General features: G+C 39.3%; 1 protein-coding gene and 1 long non-coding RNA gene across 3 annotated transcripts in view; both read left to right on the top strand.

The window, feature by feature from the left end:
- Window positions 1–24,871, top strand: part of LOC310827398 — a 793,036-nt gene that overhangs the window by 301,430 nt on the left and 466,735 nt on the right. The gene's annotated exons all lie outside the window — the stretch shown is intronic.
- Window positions 1–24,871, top strand: part of ATG10 (autophagy related 10) — a 100,814-nt gene that overhangs the window by 6,048 nt on the left and 69,895 nt on the right. For both annotated transcript variants that reach the window (XM_083703336.1, XM_083703335.1), the window contains exon 3: window positions 10,301–10,420. In XM_083703336.1, the coding sequence (XP_083559462.1) occupies window positions 10,301–10,420 (120 nt within the window). The remainder of the gene's footprint in view (window positions 1–10,300; window positions 10,421–24,871) is intronic.

The following is a 24,871-nucleotide window of genomic DNA, read 5'->3' as shown; positions in this document are numbered from 1 at the left end:
CTGAATTGTAGCTGGCATTTAAGTTCAGAATTCCATAGCCACTGAATATGCTACTGAGATCTTTCTCTTCCTGGTAGATCCTAACCCCCCCTCCCCAATTGCTTAGATTTGAGTTCAGTTATTGTTCCTCATTGAACATTACAGCTGCATATGCAAAAAGAATTGGTTTGTTCTAGCACAGGTACGTTCTGAATTTGGCTCATTGTGTCTTAGTGGGAATATAAATAAAGCATCACCACAAAAGCAACTCTAAGAACAAGGTAATTTTCTCTAAACTGATCTGTTCTGTGTTCAAATGTTTACTGACAGAAGCACACAATGATTTGTTTTAGGAGCAAACTTGATAAAAAGAAAGCGCTACAATAGCCCATGGCACTAGCCATACATAACACACAGAGATATATGTATATATGTAATGCTACTTAAAAGACAGAACTAATGTGCTAGAGTTAGACACATTGATTTAAAGATCAGAGCAAATGAAATAAACTCTGTCAGAAATGATAGATTAGTCAAAGAGTTAAATTTATAGTTAAATTTGCAGCCTTGTTGAGTAATTTAATGCTACATTAATGGGTTCTGTACAGAGACTTGTTTTGAATAGAATCCTTTTATATCAGATGTTGCACATATGCTTTCTGTGTGTGTTTGTCTAAAATAAAACTTAATGAAACAGCTAATAAAACCCCAATTTGTTTGTGCTTCCTTTGAGAAATAAGCTCTTAATATGCAGCTACCATTCATTATCAACTATGCAGTTTGGTTCCCTTTCAGCAGATATTCTTCCCAGCAATGCTTGCCACGTGATTCAATCAGTACTTAAACTTTTTTGGCAATACTTATTTGTTGAGGACAGCATGCTTAATTTGCTTATTGGAGCTAGTATGTAGGAGGTTTATAATAAAGTTGGGGGTGACAGGGCACCTGCTTCAGGTGCAGTCTTTGCAGGGATGCAAAATGGACCCCAAAGGTTTTTTAATATATTTACAGTTAATAAATAAGGTTAAATTATGCAACATTTTCTGTTTGGGATAATTGGATATGTTTTCAAAGAGGTAGATGAAAAGCCAGATAATGGGTTTTCAGGAGGCTTTGTGAAGGCAGCAGCTATAGAGGGAGGCACACTTGCATATTCTTGCTGGTTCTGCGCCTGCAACCTAGCACTTACAGCTATTGGATATTGCTGGGAGGAGAAAGTGTTTCAGAGAAAGGAGATTCTGCTCAGTTAACTGTTGATTGGAAAGCAGCAACTGGCAGGTTTTGTACCAAACCTTCTGAGCTGTCTTGATCTAGAGCCACAAACAGCAGGAATCTATGTACTGAAAACTGAGCAGCACACTTAAGGGTATGCAGCTGTTCTAGACTCACTTTAGATTTTATTAACCATTCACCTCAGGCACCAGGCCAAAAATAATTCCTGTTTTATTCTTTTGTACATACGTGCAAATATACATCTCCCATAGAAAAGGATGCTTCTTTAAATTTATGTGGTGCCAAGCATGAGGAAGGGGTCTGTCTGAGGTGCAAGGAGTCCCTTGAGAGAAAAATAGCATATTCAGGCAAAGTAATTTAGCATAGTTTAATTAAACTTGATGTTACAAGAGATTGGTTCAAAACAAAAATGTTGTATCACATCCCTATTTGACATGAAAATTACTTAAAGTTGAAGAAATGAAACATCTGGTTTTCTTCTGTGAAATTTCAATGAAGCTATATTCCCAAAGAGGTAAACATTTTTGCTGAAAAATATTGATGTTCCTTTCAGTCTCCCCCAGGAACAAATGTTTTCTCTAAAAGTCGTCCATGTTGCCATCTAGCTAACAAAAAGTTGTTGGTGTGAACAGCTTACATTTAGTTAATAAAATGTTGTTGGAGTGATCTGAACAAGAAAGAGACATTTATAGACTAATTCAGTTCATTCTAGGTGAACATAATAATTGGAAAATAATACTTCATATATAATATTGCATATGTCTGCACATTTGCAGATATGGTTAACCTGGTAGCTTCTTGCTAGTGGGAGGAGGGCAGTGTAAGCTTTCAGAGACGGAGAATGACACACTGGGGTGGGGGGTGCATCTACTTTGGGTTTCATTGTAAGGTAGCAGGTTTGCTGATTGTTGAAAGTTCATAAGCTGCTTGCCTCAATCTGTGCTCTGCTATATCTGTAAATAAACCAAATATTACAAAATATTTCCTCAAAGGAAAACCAAACCCTGAGTAGCACTGTCCTTAGAACTTCTCACTTCTTGAAATACTGTATATTGGTGAGGGCACTATAATACATTTCCTTCTGTCAAACATCCCTGGCTAGCTTTGATTAGCTAAGATGGGCAAGAGTTGAGAGTGCATATGGATGGTTGCATACTAGCAAGCCCCTTGTCTGTGTCCTTGGGCTACATCAACTAAAAATGATCTCAGAAAGCTTAGATGCAACATTGATGCCCTCATCTGGACTTGCTGTAATAACAGTATCAAGGTCATTGTGGAAACAAGCAATTTTACCCTCAACATGCTTTGCAAAGTTACAGTGGGCAACCAAAGAATCAGTCACATAGAATCATGTTGGAAGGGACCACGAGGATCATCTAGTCAAAGCCCCTGCAATACAGGAACGTGCAGCTGTCCTGCATGGGGATTGAACGTGCAACCTTGGTGTTATCAGCACCATTCTGTAACCAACTGAGCTAAAGCTTGATTAACTGAATGAAGGTTTCAGAGGCAGCTTTGCCTCTCAATACCAGTGATTGCTTCGAACAAGAGAAGATGGCTCTTGTTTTTATGTTCTGTCTTGGGCTTCGCAGAGGCATCTGACTGGTTGCTGTGAGTGACAGGATGCTGGTTAGTCCCTTTGGTCTGATCCATTAAGGCTCTTCTTAATCTGCAAGAAAGAAGATGTAAAGCAGCCATCCCCAGTCTGGGTCCTCATTCAGACTATAGACTATAACTGCTGTCAGTCCCAGCCAACATTGCCCATGGTTGGGTGATGGGAGTTGCAGAGGATGCATGAGCTGAGGAAAGGAAAATAGGCAGGATCAGCTTAGTGGAGTACCAGAGTATAGGAAACAGGACAAGGGAATGGGGTAAGCAAGATATTCCTAGGAAGGATAAAATAATGTACAGTATATATTATAAGAAGGTGCCAGGAAAGATGAATTAAAGACCGGGGAAAGGAAGTTGGAGAAAAGCCACCTGGGAACAAGAAATCAAAGTTGCAGCTTACATTTGCCCACCTACCAGGTATCATCTACCTTTGCATCATTGATTCTGTACACATTTCACCATTTGCTGCGGATCTGGCATTTTAAAAATCAGAAGCTTGTGTAGAAAGATTTAAAATATTAACTAATGAACTGCAGCTAATCTTTGGCTGTTGAATATATTTATATATATATTCCCACACACTGTCAGCAGACCCATCTCTTATGTGTTTTATTTTGTGTTGTCATTAATTTTCCTTTTTGCCTTTATTTGCCCTGATAGCATCAGGTGGACTCTCTCACAGTGAACAAGTAGTCCTCACCACCATTCATCCCCCAAAATGTGTGAAAAGACCCACAGTGCTGCATGATTATACATCCATCTTTGTGTATACAACCTCTCATCACTTGTTTATTTTTGTGCCCATCTTGTTTTTTTCCCTCTTCCAGCTTCCTAATGCATATATTATGGTATGGCTTCATTGTCACAAGCATAGTAGATCATAAGATACATATTTGTTGTATCAATATCGTAATGGCCGTATAACTCCTATAAATGTAAACATATATTTGGGGTCACATTTGCAAGAAATTTCTTATTTATTTTCATAATTGATGTTATTTTAATGTGTATTCATTACTTTTGTTCACTTGTTCTCTCACATGAAGTGCTCTTTGTTGATTTGCATGCTTTCCTAGGTCTTAGGAATAATGTACAGTATTTTAGTTTTATGATGTGAAATATGCAGGATTTTCTAACTTTCACAGACCTTAAATTTTGAAATTTAAGTTAGTGATTTCTAATGCTTTTGTTCTTACATGGCTCTTTAGTGTGAGTTTTCTGGGTCTGCATACTTTTAATGTTTAATTTTAGAAAGTGCTACTTCACATTTCCCTGATTTACAGATGGTAAATTTTCAATCACATTTTCAATGGCATATGGGAAGGATACATCCTCAATGCGTCTATTGAAATATCTATTGAACGTTTGTGCCTTTTTTGTCAGTATTTACAGGTTTACCATATGTATCTAACTGAAAGTAGGTCAGCTGTTGTGGCTTAAGGAATACCACCTTGTTTTATTTGGATTATCCGATGTTTTTGAGATCTCTTTTCTGAATAGAGGGTTATCTGTTGATCTATATTCATGGCCATTCCTCTGCCCCATATCTATTTTTATTTTCTCTCATTAACGCATATAGCTAATATAATATAAACATATATAATATAAAAAAGTATTTTAAAGGTGATTTTTTTTCTTTTATCATGTGAAAATCATTCTTTCAATTCCTTTTGCAAATGATGCATTCCCTCCACCCTTACACTTTTGTGTATCCAATGATGTGTTCTTAGGATAAATCTCCATTCCCCATCAACATTATTTATTTCAAAATTTTGTTTTCAGTTAGTTATGTTGATGACTATTTTAAGTATTTTAAAATTTCATCCTTTTCTTTTTGAAAGAAATTGGCTGCCAGATCATGAACATGTCCTAATTAACTTATTTTCTATTTATTTCTCCTGGCCTCCATCCTATATCTTCTATATTACTCATTGCTATTGTAGCTATTAATAAAGTGTATTTCTATTGTACTAGATCCTGTAGTACTTGTCTTAACTTCAAAATATGAAAGTGAATTAGTATGCAATCCTATGGTTCCTAGGAGGACATCCTAGGAGCTATAGTTCAGAATGAATCTCTCCATGCAAAGGAGGGGTAGAGCTTCCCCTCCCCCCCCAAAAAAAAAGAAAGAAAGAAGGGGGAAAGCAGAAACACTTCCCCCTACTCTCAATTTCTTGGTGTGAGCCTGGCAGGGCTTTGGACTTGGTAGTTCTCTCTCCCTCCCCTGTAAGGTTGTCCTTGACTTGATAATGGCAGCTACTGTATTGGTAGCCCATATTTTTGGGGGAGTTGGGGAATAGAAATTCTGCTGGTGAGCCAATAGAATGAAATTGTTGATCTGAAAGGCTTAAATATAACTCCTGTAATGCAGTCTAGGGAAGGAAAGAGGTTGCATGTTGAGAATATAAAAATGATGGCTAATTCTTTTAATATTGGGAAAGGAACGATGTACAAGATCAATAATTATATTTTTTAAAAATAATTGTTTTTATTTTCATTTTCTAATGTACAAAAAGAAATAATAATATGTGAAAGAGAGGAGATAAAAGGAAGACAGGAAAATAAAAGAAAGTATATGAGGAATATAGCAATATGATTCCAGACAATTGACTTTCATAGGCATTTTACCCAAGAATGTTTTTCAAAAGGCGCCCATGAGAGCAGGGCAGCTGCCAATCATATTCCTTAACTTTAATGTATTCAGTAATCAGTCATTAGATTTAATAATTAACTGAGAAGCTACAGGATAGGCATGACATGAAGTATGCCTATGACGTAATGAGTATGACTTGACATAAGTATGACATGACATAATGAGAAGTGCACTAGATTGAGGAACTAATGAAGGAAAACCGAAGGGTTAAATAATATACTTGTATTAGTATTTTAAATTTACTTTTGTTTGAGTAACCACAATAATCTTCATGTATAATTTTCTAGGTGAATTAATTTAAGATGAGTTGTGCCTTTTCAGTTCATTTTTTAAGTTGATCATAAAACAAAATAAAAAGTACTCCTTCTACTTGTTTCCATCAATCAAGAATAGTCTTTTTTTCCATAAAGTTTGATCTCGGAAAAGGTTTGGGCATTTATATATATATAGTCATATAAACAAAATACCTGGTGGAAAGAGGAGGAGGAAAAAGAGGACAAACAGTAAAGGCAAAGGGATTTTTTTTTATTTAACAGTTTAAAAGGCAGAAGAGAGAAAGTAATACTAAATGGATCTTAAATTATTTTCATGGAATGTAAATGGACTTCATAATAAAATGAAGAGAAATATCACACATTGGCTAAGCAGAAATTAGATATTATTTGTTTGCAGGAGACACACATAAAAAGACAATATAGAAAACTACTAATAAATAAAGGACTAGGACAGGAGTTTATATCTTCAGATAAAACCAAAAAGAGAGGGGTAATAATGTGCGTCAATCCTAAGTTGGATCCAAAATTAATCTTTAAAGATGAAGAGGACAGAATTATTGCCATCGAAGTGGAGAAGGGTTTCCACCACTGCCTGAGCCTCGAGGTAGTTCCGCGAGTTTGTGTTCCACGTGAGGGAAAACTTCAGCACAGCCTCTTTCGGGTCTTTCTGAAGCTTCAGGAGGTTCTTTTCCAAGTCTTCTTTTCCATTAGCCTCCTTAAGAATAGCAGGTCCAATTTCTTCCTCTGATCCCGTATCCAACTCCTGAAGCCTGTGCAGGCCCGAAAGGGCGGCTTCTTCTTATTCGGTTTGGCGGCCGGCAGAGGCAGAGTTTTTCAGCCCTGGCCATTGAGGCGGAGAAGGGGAAAGGGAAAACGGGCACTGGTTGGGACGTGCTGGGGCTGGGCGCCACCATGGTGCGCGCAAAGCATGCTGGGCCAGAAGGGGCTCGCCCATTTGAGGGGGAAGAAAAAAAGAGGCTGAGAGTGGTTGTCAGTGGCAACTCCAGTAGGCCGCTTCCCCTTTTCCTGTTTCTGCTGGCGTCTTCTTTTGCTTGCCACGCCTGCGGGCTCTCTTCCGGCCAACTCTGCCAATGACATATCTTAAAAACTTGGGGTCGGTGAGATTCGGCAATCGCAGCAACTTGCGCCTGCTGTACCTCCTGAGTGGAGTGGGTTGTGTCTTGCTCCTAGTGAAGTAGGGTGAAATGTGAGGAGTGTTGCAAGCCGGTGCAGAGGCAGAAGGTTTGGCTGAGATGGTAGAGCATGGCTTCTCCGTCAGGGGCTTCTTCCTAACCCAGTAGAACACCAGCATCATACGCCTCTTAGATGGGTTGGACATGCTGAAGAAGGTGCTGGAGGCCCAAAGACCAGGGTGACTTCAAAGCGGAGGATGCAGCAGGCAGTTCCCTATAAATGGTGCCAAATCCAAGCAAATGTTAGCTCCAGTCCTGTTAAATCGATCCAGCAATTATGAACGTTAAATAAGGAATTAATTCCTCAGGCAGTATGAAAAGACTTTATGTGGCTTTTTAATAGCTGGGAGCCCCCAACTACTGCCACTGTTGACAGCCTGTTGCCCCTTCACTCTGCTTGAATGGGTTATGTCACAATGGTTCCTTAAGCCTTCATCAGGAGTTTGTGAGCATGAAAATGCTGTTGGGAGTTTCAGCAATGAAGGCTCAGGCATAACATACTGTTTGAAAGTCTGAACATTTCCTCTTTTTTATTTAATAAAATTTATATACCACTTTTATATACAAATTATTAGGAGAGTAAGTTAAAAATATACTGTAGCTTATTCACTTATAGGCTAGTTTACATACTTTATTCCTTCTTATACTTCTATCCTACCTTTCCTCCACAGAGCATATACACTTCTGCCTCCGCCTTCTCCATTTTATCCTGACAGCAATATTGTGAGCTAGGGCCATAGCTCAGTGGTAGTGTAGCCTTTTTAGCCTCGGGTGAGAAGAGCTTTGCGCCTGGGGGAGGGAAATGGGAGTCAACAGACACTCAAGGAATAGTTTCAGAGAAAAAGCTTTATTCTACCATCCGGCTGGTAGAAGGAGCAAGTGTGATAGATTCACAAAACAAGCACGAGTTCACAGCCATTTGCCCAGAGTATATATTCCCCTTCCAGTTCCCTCCCCTTTCTCCTCCCCTCAGGAGTCCTGCCCCATGGTGGGTTTCCTGAGCATGAACAGAAAGCTCCTGTCTTGGGAATCTTTTGGACTCTTCCCAGGAAAGGGGGATGAGAAGCCAAAGGGGGGTCGAGGAGCCTTGCGGTTCAGCACGTTCAAGATGTTGCAACTAGAATGAGATAAGAGTCAGTTCTCAGGCTTGCTCTGACAGAGTCTATTCATTAGCTTTTTGAAGCCTTCTCGTACTGATAAAAGTAACGGTTTGCCTTTCAACAGCATCTTGTGAGAAAACAGGAAAACTTTAGCTGTAGATTTTTTAGAAGAGAGAAAAGGAATTCTGGACAGTTTTGAGGCCTGGTTGGGGGGGGTGACTTCGGGCCTAGGTGGGGTTACCTGTCCTCACCTCCTTCAGTAGAACAACTGCTTAGCATGCAGAAAGCATCAGGGTCAGTTCCCAGCATCTCCTGGTGGGACTGGGAGAGATCCTGCCTGAAATCTTTATTATTATTATTATTATTATTATTATTTTATTTTAAGGATTTTCTTGTTTTACAGAAATATGTGTAATGTCTCTCGTATTTTTTCTATGTAACATTTTTACAAATCAGTTTCATTTGTTGAGACATTGGGGGGGAGGTGTGGAGGGGGGGAAGATGGGTGGGGGTGGGGTCGGGTGACAATGTTTCTGTTTTGCTTAATGTATGCAGGGTTTTGTGTCAGCGTTGCTCGTGCAGGTTCTCTGCTGTTCATTTGTGTATCTTTGGTGGTGAGAGAGGTTGGGGTTGGCCTAGGGTGTGATTGTTTGATTGTGATTGGCTGTAGTGATCTTTGTTTTCGGGTGTGAGTGGAGTGGTTGGGTGTTTTGGATCAGGTTAGCCATATTGATTTGTATGCTGTTGGTGGATTATTGTCATTGTCTTGTTGGGCTGTATATGTGATAAAGGGGAGCCATACCGGGGTGAAGGTGTCTTCTTCTATTTGTCCCTGTGTCAGTTTCAGTTTATTGATTAATTTTTCTAGTAGGGCTGTTTCCCATACTATTTGGCACCATTGGTCCATGCTTACTCCTGACAGGTCTTTCCAGTGTCTGGTTATGGTGTTTCTGGCTGCTGAAAGTAGGTGGGTTATGTGTTCTTTGTGGTGTAAATGGGCATTATTGTCTTGGAAGATGTTTGGTAGGGCCAATTCTGGGGTGGTGTCTAATACTTGCTTAGTTATTTTACATATTTCTCATATGGCTGTTGTCCAGAATAGTTGGATTTTGGGGCACTCCCACCACATGTGCCTGTGGAGGTGCACCCTCTCCAGCATTTTGGTGAGGTTCCTGGGCGTATTAGCGCTAGTTTTCTTGGTGTTAGGTTCACCTGTAGGTGAGTTTCAGAGTGAGTTCTTTTCTTTTCGTTGATACGGATTTAAAGGGGGGTTTAGACCACATTTTGGTGAATTGAGTGGGGTTAATCTTATAGCCTATGTCATTCTCCCATTGTTTTTTGATTACGTCTAGGGGGTTTGTGGGATTTTGGAGTAGTATTTTGTATATTGTGGATACCATCCCTTTACCGTTTCCCTTTGTTGTTAGGAGGGGGTTTTCAAAGGTTGTCAGGGGCCTTGTTGCTGCTGATTTTACTGTTGGGTTGTTTAAGAGGGCATGTAGCTGGTGTTGTATTAACCAGGGCATTTGGGTGTCTTCTAGTTTGTCTTGTATTTCTTGTGTTGACAAAGGTTTGTTATTTTTATAAAAGTCTATTAGGTGATATAAGCCTTTGGATTGCCAGGTTTTTATCTGGAGGTTTTGTGCTGCATGGTGGAATAATGGATGGTACGCCAGCGGTAAAGTTGGGTCTCCTTTTTCTTTTTCTTTCTTTCTTTTTCTTCCTCTTTTCCCCATTCTTTCTCCCTCTTCGCATTAGCTCCACTGTCCTCCTGGTTTTGGAGCTCCTCTGGACTGTTGGGTGGGTGGCCAGGTGCCTTCCTGGCTCAATCAAGGTCGTGGGGGTGTGTGTGTTTTGGCTCCTCTGATAGACGCACCAAGCACCTCTGATTCCTCTCCGCTGGCGGTGCTGGCGGCAGCAGTCCTGGGAGCCCAGGAGTCAGCCAGACAGAGCCGTTTACTCTAGCTGGCTTCAGGAGCTGCTTTTGTGCCGTTGCAGCCACCATGATTCCTCCATAAAAATTGTTTTTTTTAAAACAACAACAGCACCACAATACCTGGTGGAAAGTATTGTGCAGGACACCATTTGCAAGTAAAAAAGACATAAAATAGAGTAGTGAAGAATAATTGTGAATTCTGCTGAACATTTTTAACCATATCTGTTAAGAAATATATATTGGATACTGAGGCCTAAATGTTTCATTTATTGGGTTTCTGGTGAAAAGATAGTAATGCCATTTATTTTCTTTAAACACAGGACTCTGTTGATGATGGCTATATGACTAAAACGCACTTTCAAGTGAAGGGTGGAAGTGTCACAGCAGACATAGAGGATATGGCTAGTGAGCGTGATGAAATAACCTTTGCACATATTGGGGTAAGTACAAATTATATAATAAGTACCTATGTTATTGAAAATATTTTGATATTTTGCAGTTGAGCTCTGTGACAGTTCAGCAACTGCATTATCAGCAAGTTGCATAATCTTTGCTGAAGTATATTTGCACTTTGAAGAGAGTCTAGAACTAGTTACACAAGAAGAGATATACACACATTGGAAGGGTTGCTGTTTATATCTGATACCAAAGTCAGGTTCACAACTAGTTCTGAAAAGTGAGTTGCTTCTGTTCTGCTTCTTGGTAGTCCTGTGTACTTGTGTGTGCTTACAGTGTAACCTGCAGCTTTGTGCTAGCCTGCACAATTCAAGTAGATGTTGATTCTCAAGAAGGTGGTGGGAAGTACAGTAGCAGCCTGTGGGGTTGGGTGGAGCTTAGAGCTGCCCTCTTGACTGGTGTTGCCACTCCCCTCCACCCCAGCCCTATTAAAGTAAGCTGCAGTGACACTCAGGGTTGATTTGATTTAAATCAAATCGATTTAAATCACTAGTCAGTAAGACTTGATTTAAATCATTTTTTTTTACAGAAAGACTCATTCTTGCTGGTATAATCTTAATATTTACAACCAGATGAAGGTTTCATTTTTGGAATAATAAATTTTCAGAGTAGTTATATCAAAAATTACTGATTTGGTTATACTATTAGAAATACATAAACAGATGATTATGAAATTATTGTGAAGTTTAATAAGTTAACTGTTTATATTTGGATAACTTTTCTGCTGTACTTTATTGGAAGTAGAAAAATAATTATTAGTAACAATTTAAACAATTTATTTAACTAAAACAATAACATTATAGCATATGTATCCATGTTTGTTAACTGATGTGGTTAAACAATATTTTTTTATTATAAACAGTTTGAGTTTTACCACACATGAAAAACTTTAAAAAAATCCTTATTTCCTCATGGGCTTTGGACTATAATGTAACTTAAACAGAAAACTATCTTTAGGAAGATTTTTCCTTCAAAAGCATTTTTTTTTAAAAAAAATCTGATTTAAATAAAAAAAATCTGATTTAAATTTTAAAAATCCGATTTTTTTTTTTTTAAAATAAATCATTGATTTTTATCCACCCTGGTGACTGGTGTTAGGAGGGTGGCTCTGCAGCTTCACAATGCTGCACAGGCTGCTACAAGTCCTTTCAGCTACAGGAGGAAAGTGAGTAGCATAGCAATATGACTGAGGCTAGCCACTGTTTTGCCTTTAGCTCAGCTGATGCCTTTGCACCAAAATGAAAAACTTGCACTCAGCGTGAAGAAGTCTACATCTCAAAATCATCTAGATTTCACTTCCAGCACATCAATGAATTTTTAAAATCCAAAGCACAGTTTGCTACACACAAATCAGGAGCAAACAAGGTACTTGCAAGGTGACTCGTGATTTTAGCCAAACTGTGCTACAGTGAAGCTAAGCAAGGCTTGAGCTAATCAAAGAAAGCTACCCTGCAACTAAAGAGAATTAGTTTATAATTCTAAAACAAAATTGTTCTTTTCTTTTTGACATTATAGGGAATAAGTTGGAAAACAAACTGGTTGAGCAGCTAAGTAACGGTGATTGCTAAAACTTACAGGGCTGATCACACTGAGAAGGATCGTTGTACTACTAAACCTAAATAACTTCAAAAATTAGGATATTAATTAGGAGCAGCCTGGAGGGAAAAGTTAGGAAATTAAAGTCCATACAATTGGCACGAAGGCTGCTGAGGAATACCTTATTAGAGAAACTGAATTTATGTATAGCCCTGGAACAAAGAAGGAAAAAGGCAAGGAAGAAACCTGCTATGGCTGCTTGACAGGGTAGAAGACTATATTCACACTACAAAGGGATTCTCTATATAATGGGAATTCAATCTAATAGTTTCTAATAGAACAAAACATAAATTTTTGGCAGACAAGATGAAATATTAAGGAGGCATTTGAAAAGCAAATGTAATTCACTAAGACAGAAGAAAATATGAAGTTCTCAGGTACATCACTGGTGCTTTACTGTAGTCACTGAAATTAAAATAAATATTGTATCAGAAGTGAAATAACATTCATTGGATTAGTTTTTATGCTAATGAAGGAGCTCCATGAAATGGTGGGCTGTGTGAAGGATATGACTTGTCAACAACTAGCATTCTGATCCTGAATGTCTGTGTGCTATTGGAATAATACTATATTTTATGAAGTTGTTGCAAATTGCTTTCTTTCAGGAAAATTAAGAGCATATAATCATATGCAACCATTTCAGCCATTCAAATGAATTAGCTTACTATTAAGTATAAGCCAGCAGTAACAACATAATGTCTGTATTAGGACCAATCAAAAGTCCCAAAACATAAAGCTAACTTTCATGTTTTGCAAGATTCTTCCCTAGACTGGATATTAAACGAAAACTGGGAAGAATGGGAGAGGAGATTTTAAAATGTTGCTGGTAAAAAGGCAGAAGCACTGTCTGTGATAAGATGGTGAATTGGGAAACTTTTTCAAACTAAGTAAAGTCGCATTATGTAAAGTGCAAAGTGTTTTGCTATGCAAAGTTTTTCACAGTTCATTGTCTTAGGGCCAAACTATATGTCACACAGGAGATTTGTAAATGGATCTCTTGACTACTTCTTTTTTTAAAGCAGCAATGTTGTACTGGGGCTGTAGTGTGTATGGGGGGCAGGTTTTAACTTTTCCTTTGCATGCCATTTCTCCAATTCAAATGTTCCCTGTTGTTAGCCACAGAGCTGGAAAAAGCAAATACTTTAATTTGAGGTTTTTTTAAAAAGCTGAGCCCAGTTTTTAGCTCTCCGTTTTTATTTATTTATTATTCTACTTAATGTTTTGGATTTTATTGCTGTAATTTAAAGATTGTAGCCTACTATCTCTGGAAATACTTAGATAGATAGGTGTATTGTGCTAGTCTTTCCATCCCTCTCTTCACAGTAGCAGTTTGGGGAGCACTATGCAGGAAATAGATTTCTCATACCTTTTATCCCTGTATTGTGCCTGTGCACTATCCCCGCCACCTGTGTCCTGCCTGATGTCACAGTTGCCAAAGACTCTCCTCCCTGAAAGAGAGGGGAGTGGTTGTGGGCGGGAGCCCGAGCACCGCCCAGCAGGGGGGCATTTGCCCCCTGCCTCCAGCTCACCTGGCTGGTGCTCACGCCCCCTCCTGTGGCCATCCAACCAGGTGCCACAGAGGGGGCATGTTCAGCAGCCTTTTGCTGCAGCACTAGCCTCTCCCTGGCCTCAAGAGTTGCCACGTTTGGCCCTCCTGACACCCACCTGGAGTGCGTGTTTGCTGGTTTTCGTCACGAGGCATTGCTTATGCCATTGCTGAGAGGGAGAGTTGCCACGTTTGGCCCTCCTGACACCCACCTGGAGTGCGAGTTTCCTGGTTTTCGTGACGAGGCATTGCTTATGCCATTGCTGAGAGGGAGAGTTGCCACGTTTGGCCCTCCTGACATACTTATCCTTCAATTAGGGGGAAATGACCTTGTTAACAGAAGAAGTGTGAACTTGTCGTGGCACATAAAGAGATTTGGATGAGGTGGCTGCCTTGTGTCCCGGAACAACGGTGTTCTGGTCCTCCTTCCTGAAGAGAATTGTGTGGCACGGTGTGCAGAACTGTATGGCCATTGAAAAACCCAGGAAACTCTTAAATCGTGCAATAGCCCGTTGGGTGCACTTTTTGTATGGCCGAGTCATTTATCATGACTGTATCCGGATCGGCAACCAAGCTTTATACCGGAATGACGGTGTCCACCTATCGAATCTGGGGAACAACATTTGGTTAGCTAGTGTCAGCAAAGCATCTGGGATTGGTTACAGCTTTGAGGGTATTGGCGGCGAGCCTTTCGGCTCGGGTGGCGGTTAGGCATTGGAATAATGTGTTGTGGTGTGTCGAAGTGCTAGGTGTGGCCATCGCCTATGCCTTCAATGTTTAGGGGTATTCCGTTAAAGGAATCTGGCGGTCGTGTATTCTGTCCGATGCCTGCTTGGCGGGAGGCCATGGCACGACCCTCGGTGACAGCAGGAGGTGAGCCTATAGTTGGATCAGCATCAACTGGCTCCACCTACTGGTGAATAAACCCACTTGTTTCGATCCAATGCCTAAGCCAATACCTTTTCATTGCTGTAATCAATAAAGTTGTGGCCTTTTCTAGCCCATTAACCTTATATCACGTGTCCTTGTGTCTTCATTTCACTTCGCGGGGTCGGGTCCTCGAACCACAACTGGTGCTTATGCGAAGCTCACACAAGAAGGACCTGAGTGGAGCAGCACTCTCTGTAATTGTGATCCCCAGCAACTGATATTCAGAGGCAAACTGACTTTATTAGTTATTACTGTTTTTGACAGTGGAGGTGGAACATAGCTGTCTTGGCTAGGACCCATTGATAACCTCATCCTCCATGAATTTATCTGATCCTCTTTTAAAGCCATCAGAGTTGGTGGCTATTACAACAACTTGTGGGAGCAAATTCCATAGTTTAACTATGCACAGTTTAAATAAGTACATTCTTTTGTCTGTCATAAATTTTTCAATATTCAGTTTCATTGAATGACCCTTGGTTCCAGTACTAAGGATGCAGGAGATTTTCCCTCCTTCCACTTTTTCCACATTATGCACAATCTTATTATAGGCTTCCATCCTGTCCCCCCTTACTCTACTCTTTTTCTAAACTAAAAAGTGCCACATATTGTACTCCAGCCCTTGGTCATTTTGGTTGCTCTTTTCTGAACCTTTTTCAGCTCTGCAATAACATTTTGGACATAAATGACATAGCCATTGTAATTTGTGCTTTGGTAACTTCCAGATTGGAGTTATTTTTAGTACTTACTGTATTCTATTTGTATGTGTGCTTGTAAGTTATTTCAAACGGTTTTTAATGTATTTAATGTATTTTAAATTGTTGTAACCTACCCTGAGACTTTAGGGAGAAGAGTGGGTAATAAATAAATTCATTCTTACTATTTTTAATAATAATAATAGTAATAATAATAATAATTAATTGTACCCTGCCCATCTGACTGAATTGCCCTGAGTGCTAGCCATGAGTGCTGGTTTGCATGTGATGCTAAGCAGCTACTCAGTGATTTGTTTTCTGCCTCTGGAAAAGGAGCAGTGAAGTGAGTAAGATTGAGTAGCAGGCACTAGCATGGTAAGCCATGGTTTATTTCAGACAAGGCTTACCATTCCCTGTGAATGAAACCACTGTGTTGTAGGTTGAAGTAGTTATTGTTAATTAAAGAGAAAAATGTGACAATAGTTTTCAAGATAATAAATCCCATTGCTTTCCGGCTTTTTACGTTGTTAACGCTTGGTAGCCCAACTAGTGCATGCTAATAAAGTAAATGTGTTAAATATGAGCATAACCTCTCTCTGTCTAACTATTTCAGACAGATCAGAGATCCCTTAACATAGATGTTAATAATGAAAACATTGTTTTTGTTTGCTTGATTAACATTATTCGGAAAATGTGATAACTGCTAAATAGGGAGACAAGCAAATCATCCTAAATTGTTGGCTATATAATTACTAAAATGAAGCAATGTTTACTTTAACTCGAACCATTCCTTGTTGAACATCAAATTTTATAATATTTTTAGTTGAAAACAACAACAAAAAACAAAAACAAAAAACAACTCATATTGTTTGCTCTGGGAGATAATCCCACCCATCTATATCTCATATACATAGATGGGATAGGAAAATTGCTTCTCTAGAGAAAGCTGTGCTATGGATAATTTTCTTGATATTTGTGAAAATTTTACAGATTTCTCCCCCTGTAGCTAATTACTAGGATTTCTTTTTAAAAGCTTTGGTTTATTAATTGCATTTACTAATCAGATAGAAAGAGGTTGAATCCTATGGCTGTGGTCACATATGATGCTAAATTATAGTTAAATATCAACTGTGGTTTAATGAGAACAAGCAGCATGTTGTTGCATGCTCCTCAAATATCATAGAATAGAATCATAGAAGTTGGAAGGGACCCTTCTTTGCTTCTCCCCCACCTGGCCATGTTGTGCCAGGAGCAAAAACTCACAAGTCTTGCCTTATTGTGTTGTCTGAACCTGGGCTCATGATTTGTCCCCCCCCCCCCCAATAAAACACAAGCCCAGATTTGGATGGACAACTCTTGTCGTTGGTTGCTTTTGTCATGGCCAGGTACTACATACTGCTTTGCATTAGACCATATTTCACTACTAACCATGTTTTAATGCGACATGTGGCCCATGCCTATGTGTTAGCATTTTACAAAGCCCAAAATGAGTGCAGTCCTTCTCCAAATAATTTATCACCTGTAGGATGAAGGCAGTGATGATTTCCTGTAAAACTCTTGAGGATTTATTTAGTTTTAATGTAACTTGATCTGTCTATATGTGTTCTGCATGCTTTGCTGTTTGTGGCTACTGCAGATGGCATGACTCAATGTGGAATACGTTCTGAGGATACAAAGATATCTGCTGGATGAATCAGCTGGCAAGTTGTGGGTGCTGAACATGATCTCTTCATTTGGAAGTGAAACACCAGCCTGCTTAAATTTGTGTACTTCCAGTAAAGGACATCATCTTACACATCTATGTAGGCACAAATTGCCGCATCTTAAATATCTATGTAGGCACAGATTTCTGTATAGTCACAAGTACTGTCCATGTGAAAAATCTGGGACTTAGGCCATTTTGCCCATCAAATTAATTGTGACAGCAATATTGTTTTGCATATATCATTGCAGATGAAAATATTCCAATTCTTAAGGGTATATTAAATCTTTCCCCCTAAACAAATCAGTGGATTGGGAATTAAAAACAAAACCATTCTCATTTTTGTGTTGAAATAAATAGCATGAACAAAAATGTAAATATTTGCAAAACCAAAGTATTTGCTAGAGGGCAAAAAACCTGAAGTAAAAACTTAACAAACATTACTTAAGAAAAAAAATGTAAACAAATTTAATGAAACCCAGCATTCGGTAGGAATGTCAAACTGGTTCCAAGGAAAAATAATTGTATTCTAGAACTAAACCAGGAATTAACTGTTGCTTTTGTCAGAAACCCAAGGCAAGGATGAAGCCAAAAATCTAGACAGACCAGCTTTCTCATCTCAAAAAAAGCATCTAGTAGCCTACAGGAAGTATACCAGCAGGACACAAGCACAACAGCATTATCCCTGCGTGTGCTCCCTAGGAACTGGTATAAATTATGGTATAATCAAAATAGTAGTTGGAGAGATAAATTGCACTATGGATTGCAGGTCATATTTTTGAACATTAATTAGAATTTGTAGCTTGTACCAGCCTTGATGCCATTTCCTTTAGGTGATCATTCCATGTGTTTCCCTCATTCAGAGATGTTCTGTAGGCCATGGCTAGGTCTCCTACCTCCTGTTTTAAATATTTCCTGGCCCTTTTACCAGGATTGGGTGAGAAAGGGGAATATATTCAGGTTGCCTAGAAATCAGCATGTGGTGCTTCTTTGGGTCTGTTAAAATAGATAAGGGCAGAACAGTGTGTGGATGAAAGAGAAGGAAGAGTAAAGATGGGGGCAGGAGAAGAAAAGACTAAAGGCTCAACTTGCATTACTGGAACATTGGTGGATAAGATGTGTAGAGTCCCAGTTATCTGTCCTCCCACAGTCCCCTACCCCTTGCTTTCTTGTTGGCATCCGTCTGTCTCAAGAGACAATGGAGTGTGCCTCCAAAAGTGAAATCAAATTGGTGTATTAGCAGCAGTGAAGTACCCTCTCCAGGATGCAAGTCTGGGCGGTGTATACAAAGATCCTGGGCTGCCCAGATGACAAGACTCCCCTCTTGGCCTCTCTGATGTGATCCAAAGGAAAGCAGAGCAATACATTTGCCACCAGCTTGGCTGCAGGAGTTGCTAGAAGGAGGCGTACAAGGCACCATACAACTGCCTTAGGGACTCCACTCTAGATTAGTGTAGTGTCCAGTCCTTAGCCTTTTCTTCTCCTGAAGATATCTTGCAAGGCAGCGGAGATTTAGAATCAGAATTTTCATTCTAGTTAGGGTATCTTCCCAGATTGACAAGCTGCATTTGCCTCTCACTTTCCTCTGCAACACATGCAGAAATGGCCTTCTTGACTGTTGAATCAAAGTATATCTGCTCAACCCGCTGGAGTCTGCTTTGCATGCAACAGGGATTTGAGACCTATTGGCTACCCTCACTTGGTTTATTCAGCCAGTCAAAGCCGGTTTCTTAGTTCATCATTAATTACCTTGTGCAGAACTCCCTACCACAGCCAATCCCTCACTTGCATTAAAAACAGAAAAAAATATCATTCATGATTTCAGGAGGTGGACACTAACTATTTTCACTATAGGTTTTCAGCAGAAATATTCAAGTGCAGTTTGTCCTAGTTTCTTAGATCTCCCCAGCCCTTTTTTTGTCCTAAAATGGAACCTTTTAACTGTTGGGGCAGCATCTATGTCAAGATGGATACAAGCGGCTTTATCCACAGATTGTCCCCAATGAGACATTGAGCTGTCCTCTTTTCCAGTCTGATATCTAAAAGCCCTCTGATGACTCAGAACAATTCAACCAACGGACCATGACCAGATGCAATTGTGGTAGAAAAGAAAGATTAATTTGTTGTTATCACCACAGAATAACCTCTAAAACAGGGGTCCACAAACTTTTTAAACAGGGGGCCAGTTCACTGTCCTTCAGACACTGTTGGGGGGCAGACTGTTGTTTGAAAAAAATATGAACAAATTCCTATGCACACTGCACATATTTTTTTCTTTTATTTTTTTGCCCCCCCCCCAAGAGAGTGGGGCCCTAAGCTATAGCTTGTTTAGCTTATACGTAAATCCAGCACTGGTGGGGTGTGTTGTGCCTTGCTGTGGTGTACCTGTGGAGTGAAACTAAGAAAAAGCAATTTGGGTGGGTGGGTGTGAAGAGAGGTCGGAAGCACCTGTGGCCATGCTGAGAATGGCAAGAAGGGGATTAACGGAGACCCTGGCAAAAGAAGGAAACGCTCAGATGGCAACAGAAGTGCAGCGAGGTGCCTCTGCCCGAGTTCATGAAATGCAAAGGCAGCCCTTGGCATGTATATCATGCATGTAAATCTCTCCCTGCTCCGGGCAGTGGGATGTTTGGGGAGAGGGGAGGGGGGAGATGGAGGGAGGCGGGCTGTGAGAGGAGGGCCATAGGCCCGTTAGACAGCAGTGGATTCAGCAATTGCTAGGTGGGCTGGGTTCAGGACCCTGGCAGGCGATCTGGCCTGCAGACTGTAGTTTCAGGACCCCTGCTCTAAAATGTTCAAGTCTTCCACCATTGTTGATCTAGTTGTCCACCTTGCCATTTCATTACTATCAACTTCTTGGGTTACAAGGCAAGGGGAAGGAATTGTATCAGAAGAGTCCTTTCCCCATTCAGGAGGCCAAACAGAATATCAACAGGATTGAGTGTCATGGAAATTCCCAAGAGAGCCATTAGAAAACCACTTGGATCCATCAGTCTTCTGGGGCAGGAACTGAAACAGGTTTACATCCCCACCTCATCCAACCAGTTCTCTGTGATAACACTCTGGATCAGTACTAGACCACTCAGCAATTGCATTTGCTAAGACTTGAAATATTATTTTGCCTTCTGGTTCAGCACTGTCCAGATGAATAATACATCCTATTAATCTACAGAAATATCCCAAAAATAAACAAAGATAAATAAACTAATTGCAGAGTATATAAACAACTGTAGGAACAAACCAAATGATCTCTAACCATGATCATCCTCCTGTTAAGATGCTTATGTAGAGTGGTTCTGTTTTTTAAAAATCTGCCATTATGGCATGTAGAGCTGTCAATTATTTACACTGAGCAAATTAAAAACAGCTCTAATTCAATTTTTTTGTGTCAGCTCAGTTTGAGTCACAGGGATAGAAGACAAGGTGTAATCCCAACAGCAAACCTCCCTTGATCACCTTGGTAAATATGTTTCATTCTTTGTATAGAACAAGTATCGCTCAGTCAGAGTGTAAATGAAGGAAATTTTCACAGTACTTGTACATTGAAAGCCCAATAATTTCCTGCTAACAGTAAGGTATTTCAAATCTCTTGGGTTTGATGCAGTGTTTCTGCATAGAGCGAGTTAATGCAGAAATATAGCAGCTGTAATTTAGTGAGTGTTCAGTGTTATTTCTCATGGCATCTAAAATGCTTACAGTGTGAAAAATGAACAGTGAACTCAATGGGTGCTTTGTCATTGGCTTTTGTCAGTGACCTTCATAAAACCCAGTCTCAGTAAAGATCACCATTCTGATCTCCTGTTATTTAATGACAGGCCTGTCCTACTCTGCTGTGTTCAGTAAAAATCCTAAATGTAGACTTACATAAGAGTGTAATCCTAATTAGCTCTTGCTTAAGGAAGGAAGAAATTCTCCACTGTGTATGTGTTGTGTAGCATAAAATTTTGTTGCATATTTTTGAAATTGGGAAATTGGATGTATTATTATTTATTTCATTTATCAAATGTCTCAAATTGACTTTAAATCCATAAAATACAACAAAGCTTACTAACATGTAAAAATAAATACACCCCAAAATGCAATAACCTTCAGATTTTATGAGAGTGAAATGAAAAATAAGGCTCTAGCTAGTAACAGGCAGTAGCCAGGCATAGTGTGTGATCATTTTAAATAAATTTATTTATTTCACAAAATTTATATACTGCTTGATTGTAAAACAAAAACCCTTAAAGGGGTTTATAAAAAGAATTTTAAGAGTGTAATGAATTTAAATTTTTAATGTTTTGTACCAGTACCAGTCTTTAAGCTCCAGTACAATTCTAATCAAATAAATAACTTAAGTAATGCAATTCTTTTATTTTTTTTAGCAGGCTCTGGGTCAGGGAGCTACTTGGGAGTAGTTTGAAATAACCACATTGGATAATTTATTCGTTATACCAGGTTAGCGTGTTATGCTCTCAGTACAGGATTGCACAGAATTTGAAGTTAAGATATATTTTTGTAGAAGAACTTCAAGATAAGAGGCCCTAAGCACGTGATTTAGGAGCTCAGGAAAGCATGTAAAAAATATTTATAACTTAAACTTTTAATAGGCTACTTCATTTCCAGATAATATGCCATTTATATGAGGTTAAGTGTTCTTTCATCATTCTCTTAAACTGTATGTTATTTCTTCCATGTTATAATTTTCTTCCATTTCATTGAGGTTATTGTAGTTTTCTAATTACTTCAAACCTGGATAATATACTTTAGAATTCAGCAGTACATGTAAAAAAAATGTTGATAAAAATCTCTTAACGTTTTAATAATGCTTTTATTGAGATTCGGAAGATATAACGAGAGTGCTTTCCAAATACATAAAATAAAATTGGCACAGTGATGTCAGATGTCATAAGCATAGGATTAATGTTCAAATACAAACAACAGTAACACTGTACTCCACGTTCTTCTCTTTACTAACACCAGGAATTTTCTATATTTAACTGAGCAACGGGAAAATTTGGAATGATTATATATATGACATACTTGTGATGTGTTCTGTATATCATTTAGAAAAAGGAGCCTCTGTTATTTCTCAGATACTTAGCTTCCCTTTTCAAGAAGAAAGCTGTCTGTAGCACCCCTGGTTAGTGATCCTACAGGCACAGTAAGTCCACTTTCTATTGTATGCCCTGGGTTATCTTTGATATTTTAATAATCTATAGGATAACCAAAGACTCTTCACCTTTCATGATAAAAGCCTGCTCCTGCTCAGTAATCTGAACACCCATGTTTGCTTTTGCTGCAGCCATGCCTGCTTTTGGCTGCTGAGTTCTGAAATGACTTTGGGCCAATCTGCACCATCTCAAAAACTGCCTTGCTTTGGACTTAGTTGCTCATTATTTTCAGATGAACTATTTGATGTTATTGTGGATCAGAGCAAATTTTGATTTTTGCGTGGCTAAAATCCAGCTTCCTACTAGTTGGCAGTAAAGAGGTAGAGTTTCAGAATCGATTGTGTATCACACAATTTCCCAGGCTGTGGGTGTTTGCCATTTCATGGTTTTTGGGTTATCCCATTTTCTTATGCCTCTTAACTCCTCTGTGCTGCTGCACAAGCCCTCCAGCCAATCTCAACCCTCCTCGCTTCATTTCTTTTTAGTTGTTGCTGTGGTTGATTTCAGTCCTTTCTGTGCAGAAACACAGACTGGATTTCCCTCTATTCATTTGTAAGATTCCTAATAGTTCTAAGGGCATTTAGTTTGGTGTTTGCTTGGGATGCTGATCAGTGAAATGCATTGTTAGTGGAAGTGGAAATGAAGTTTAGTTGAAGGATTGTTGCAATCTAATGATGTCCTGAAATACATGAAAAAAGAGAAGCAAGCAAAGCAATTCGTTTTCCTGATTTCCACTGGAAGCAGTAGTAGAGTTAGTGGGTTTTATGGGTTGCATACAAAGGGTCCAAGGGCGGTTATTTAAAATGGGCAGAGCTTGTGGTTCTTGTACAATGATTTGTGGATACAATAAAAAAAACTGAAGAGATTGGAACTTCAGAGTGCCTCATCAGAGAAAATGGATTTATAAAATGTGCATTTTCAGCTATGATGTGGACAAGCCCTTTACTTGTTTCCTACCTTCATGATACCATCTCCCTTCATCCCAATGGTTCTGATCATGACACAGTTTAGGAACTGATTACAATGCATTACACTAGACCAATTCAAAGGAAATTTTACTCACACTAGTGAAAAAGTGGCACTTTAAGAATGAAAATATTTCTGCCTAGATATGATAGTTATGTGATAGAATTCATACATAAATGTCTATCGCAGATGGTTTTCTAACATGTATTGTCCGCTAGTGTAAGAAGTTTAAGCATTCCACTTGATGACTACCCCTAAGCTGATTCTGCAAACTGATTTCTAGCTTTTGGTGAAAGATTTGAGTTGGTGTCTGCTGCCCCTTCTGCTACCTCAGTCCCTTCCACCACTTTTGTGTCACTGACTATTCCCACCAGTGGGAAAACGTGTGTGCAAAGGATAATGAGAGAAAGGAGTTTGGAAGTCAAATGGTATAACAAATAGGTTGTTGAACTTAATTCAAGGAGTCAGATTCAGTTTGGCCAATTGGTTCTCAACTACATTTCTTCATCTGTAAAATTATAATTCCAAAGACCTGGCATACTAAGATTAGTTTAGCAACTATATAAAGGCAATGTGGGGCTTGTGTCTCTTTATGGAGAAATTCTGGTGTGCGCATAGGGACAGAGCAGGCACATAGCTTTTTTAAACAGCTCTCTCAGTTAGCCTTTCTGGATTGGGATGGGTAGCCTCAGGGAGCCAATCTTTAGAGCAAGGATGAAGACCTGTGGCCTTGCAAATGTTGTTGGACTCTCCATGTTTATGCAATATACAAATAATTCAATGTCAAACACAGAATGAATAGTAGAAATGATGCTAATGCTTCTCACTCTCAAAGGGTGAGAATAGTAATAGTAACATCTGGGAGACTTTGTGGGGAGGGGAGTATGTGGCCCAATTTTGGCCATAAGTATTTTGTGACTGTCATGCCTAAGGGGTAGAATAATTGGCCCTCTAGATGTTGTTGAACTCCAGCTCCCATCAGCCCAACAAGTATGGCTTAGAGCTATAGTTGCTGCCTGAGAGAGAGCTGTCTCTTCCACTCACTATTTGACAACTAGTCATTAATCCATCTGTGTTCAATGTTTTGGGTACAGCTAGGAGTTGGAAAGGCAGCAGATCCAGGAACAGGACCAGGTAATTTGGGACTTTGAAACCAGGGGCAAAATTCAGACGAGAATTTCATAACACCCCCCTGCTCCCAATGAAAGCCCCATATGGCAGCAAAAAAGGTGAAAGGAATAATAAACTTTCTATTTTTTTGGTTTCTGTTTTCATTGAAATAACGCGAAGCCATGTGCTTGTATTATGTCTGAGAAAATAAGATAAAAAGACCAAGATCTTTATTGTGATGGGAAGACTAACCTATAGCTACCAAAAGGCTGACAGGATGCAAAATGGGGAGAGCAACAGCTTTAGTGTCAAAGGAAAAAACACATTTATGCCAAAATGTCTTGCCACTTAGAAAGTAATATTTTCATACACAAGCTTTATAACTATGTAGTGATATTTTGTAATGTGTAGTTAACTTTCCATTCTGTTATAATTTGCCAGTGAAAATTTGTTTGCCAGACAACTGATCTATCAGATAAACTGACAGGGGAATGCAAACTTCAAAAGAAGACACATTAAATCGCTTAGAAATAGTCAGAAAGCTTTAACAGCTCTCTTGGCTGTTGCACAATGGGATGCAGAAATCGCAATAATGTTCTCCTTCCATCTGGTGCCTTCAAACGTGTTGCATTCATTATTCCAAGCTTGTGTGTTCATATGTGGCTGGCCAGTATTTTCTTAGGAAATCCTTTGATAGGAATAGCCTTTTTAAAAAAGGATTGTGGTTATTTCATGAA

The sequence above is a fragment of the Podarcis gaigeae genome, assembly GCF_964106915.1.
Source record: "Podarcis gaigeae genome assembly, chromosome: 11".
NCBI lineage: Eukaryota > Metazoa > Chordata > Lepidosauria > Squamata > Lacertidae > Podarcis > Podarcis gaigeae.
This window is presented reverse-complemented; position numbering and strand designations above follow the sequence as displayed.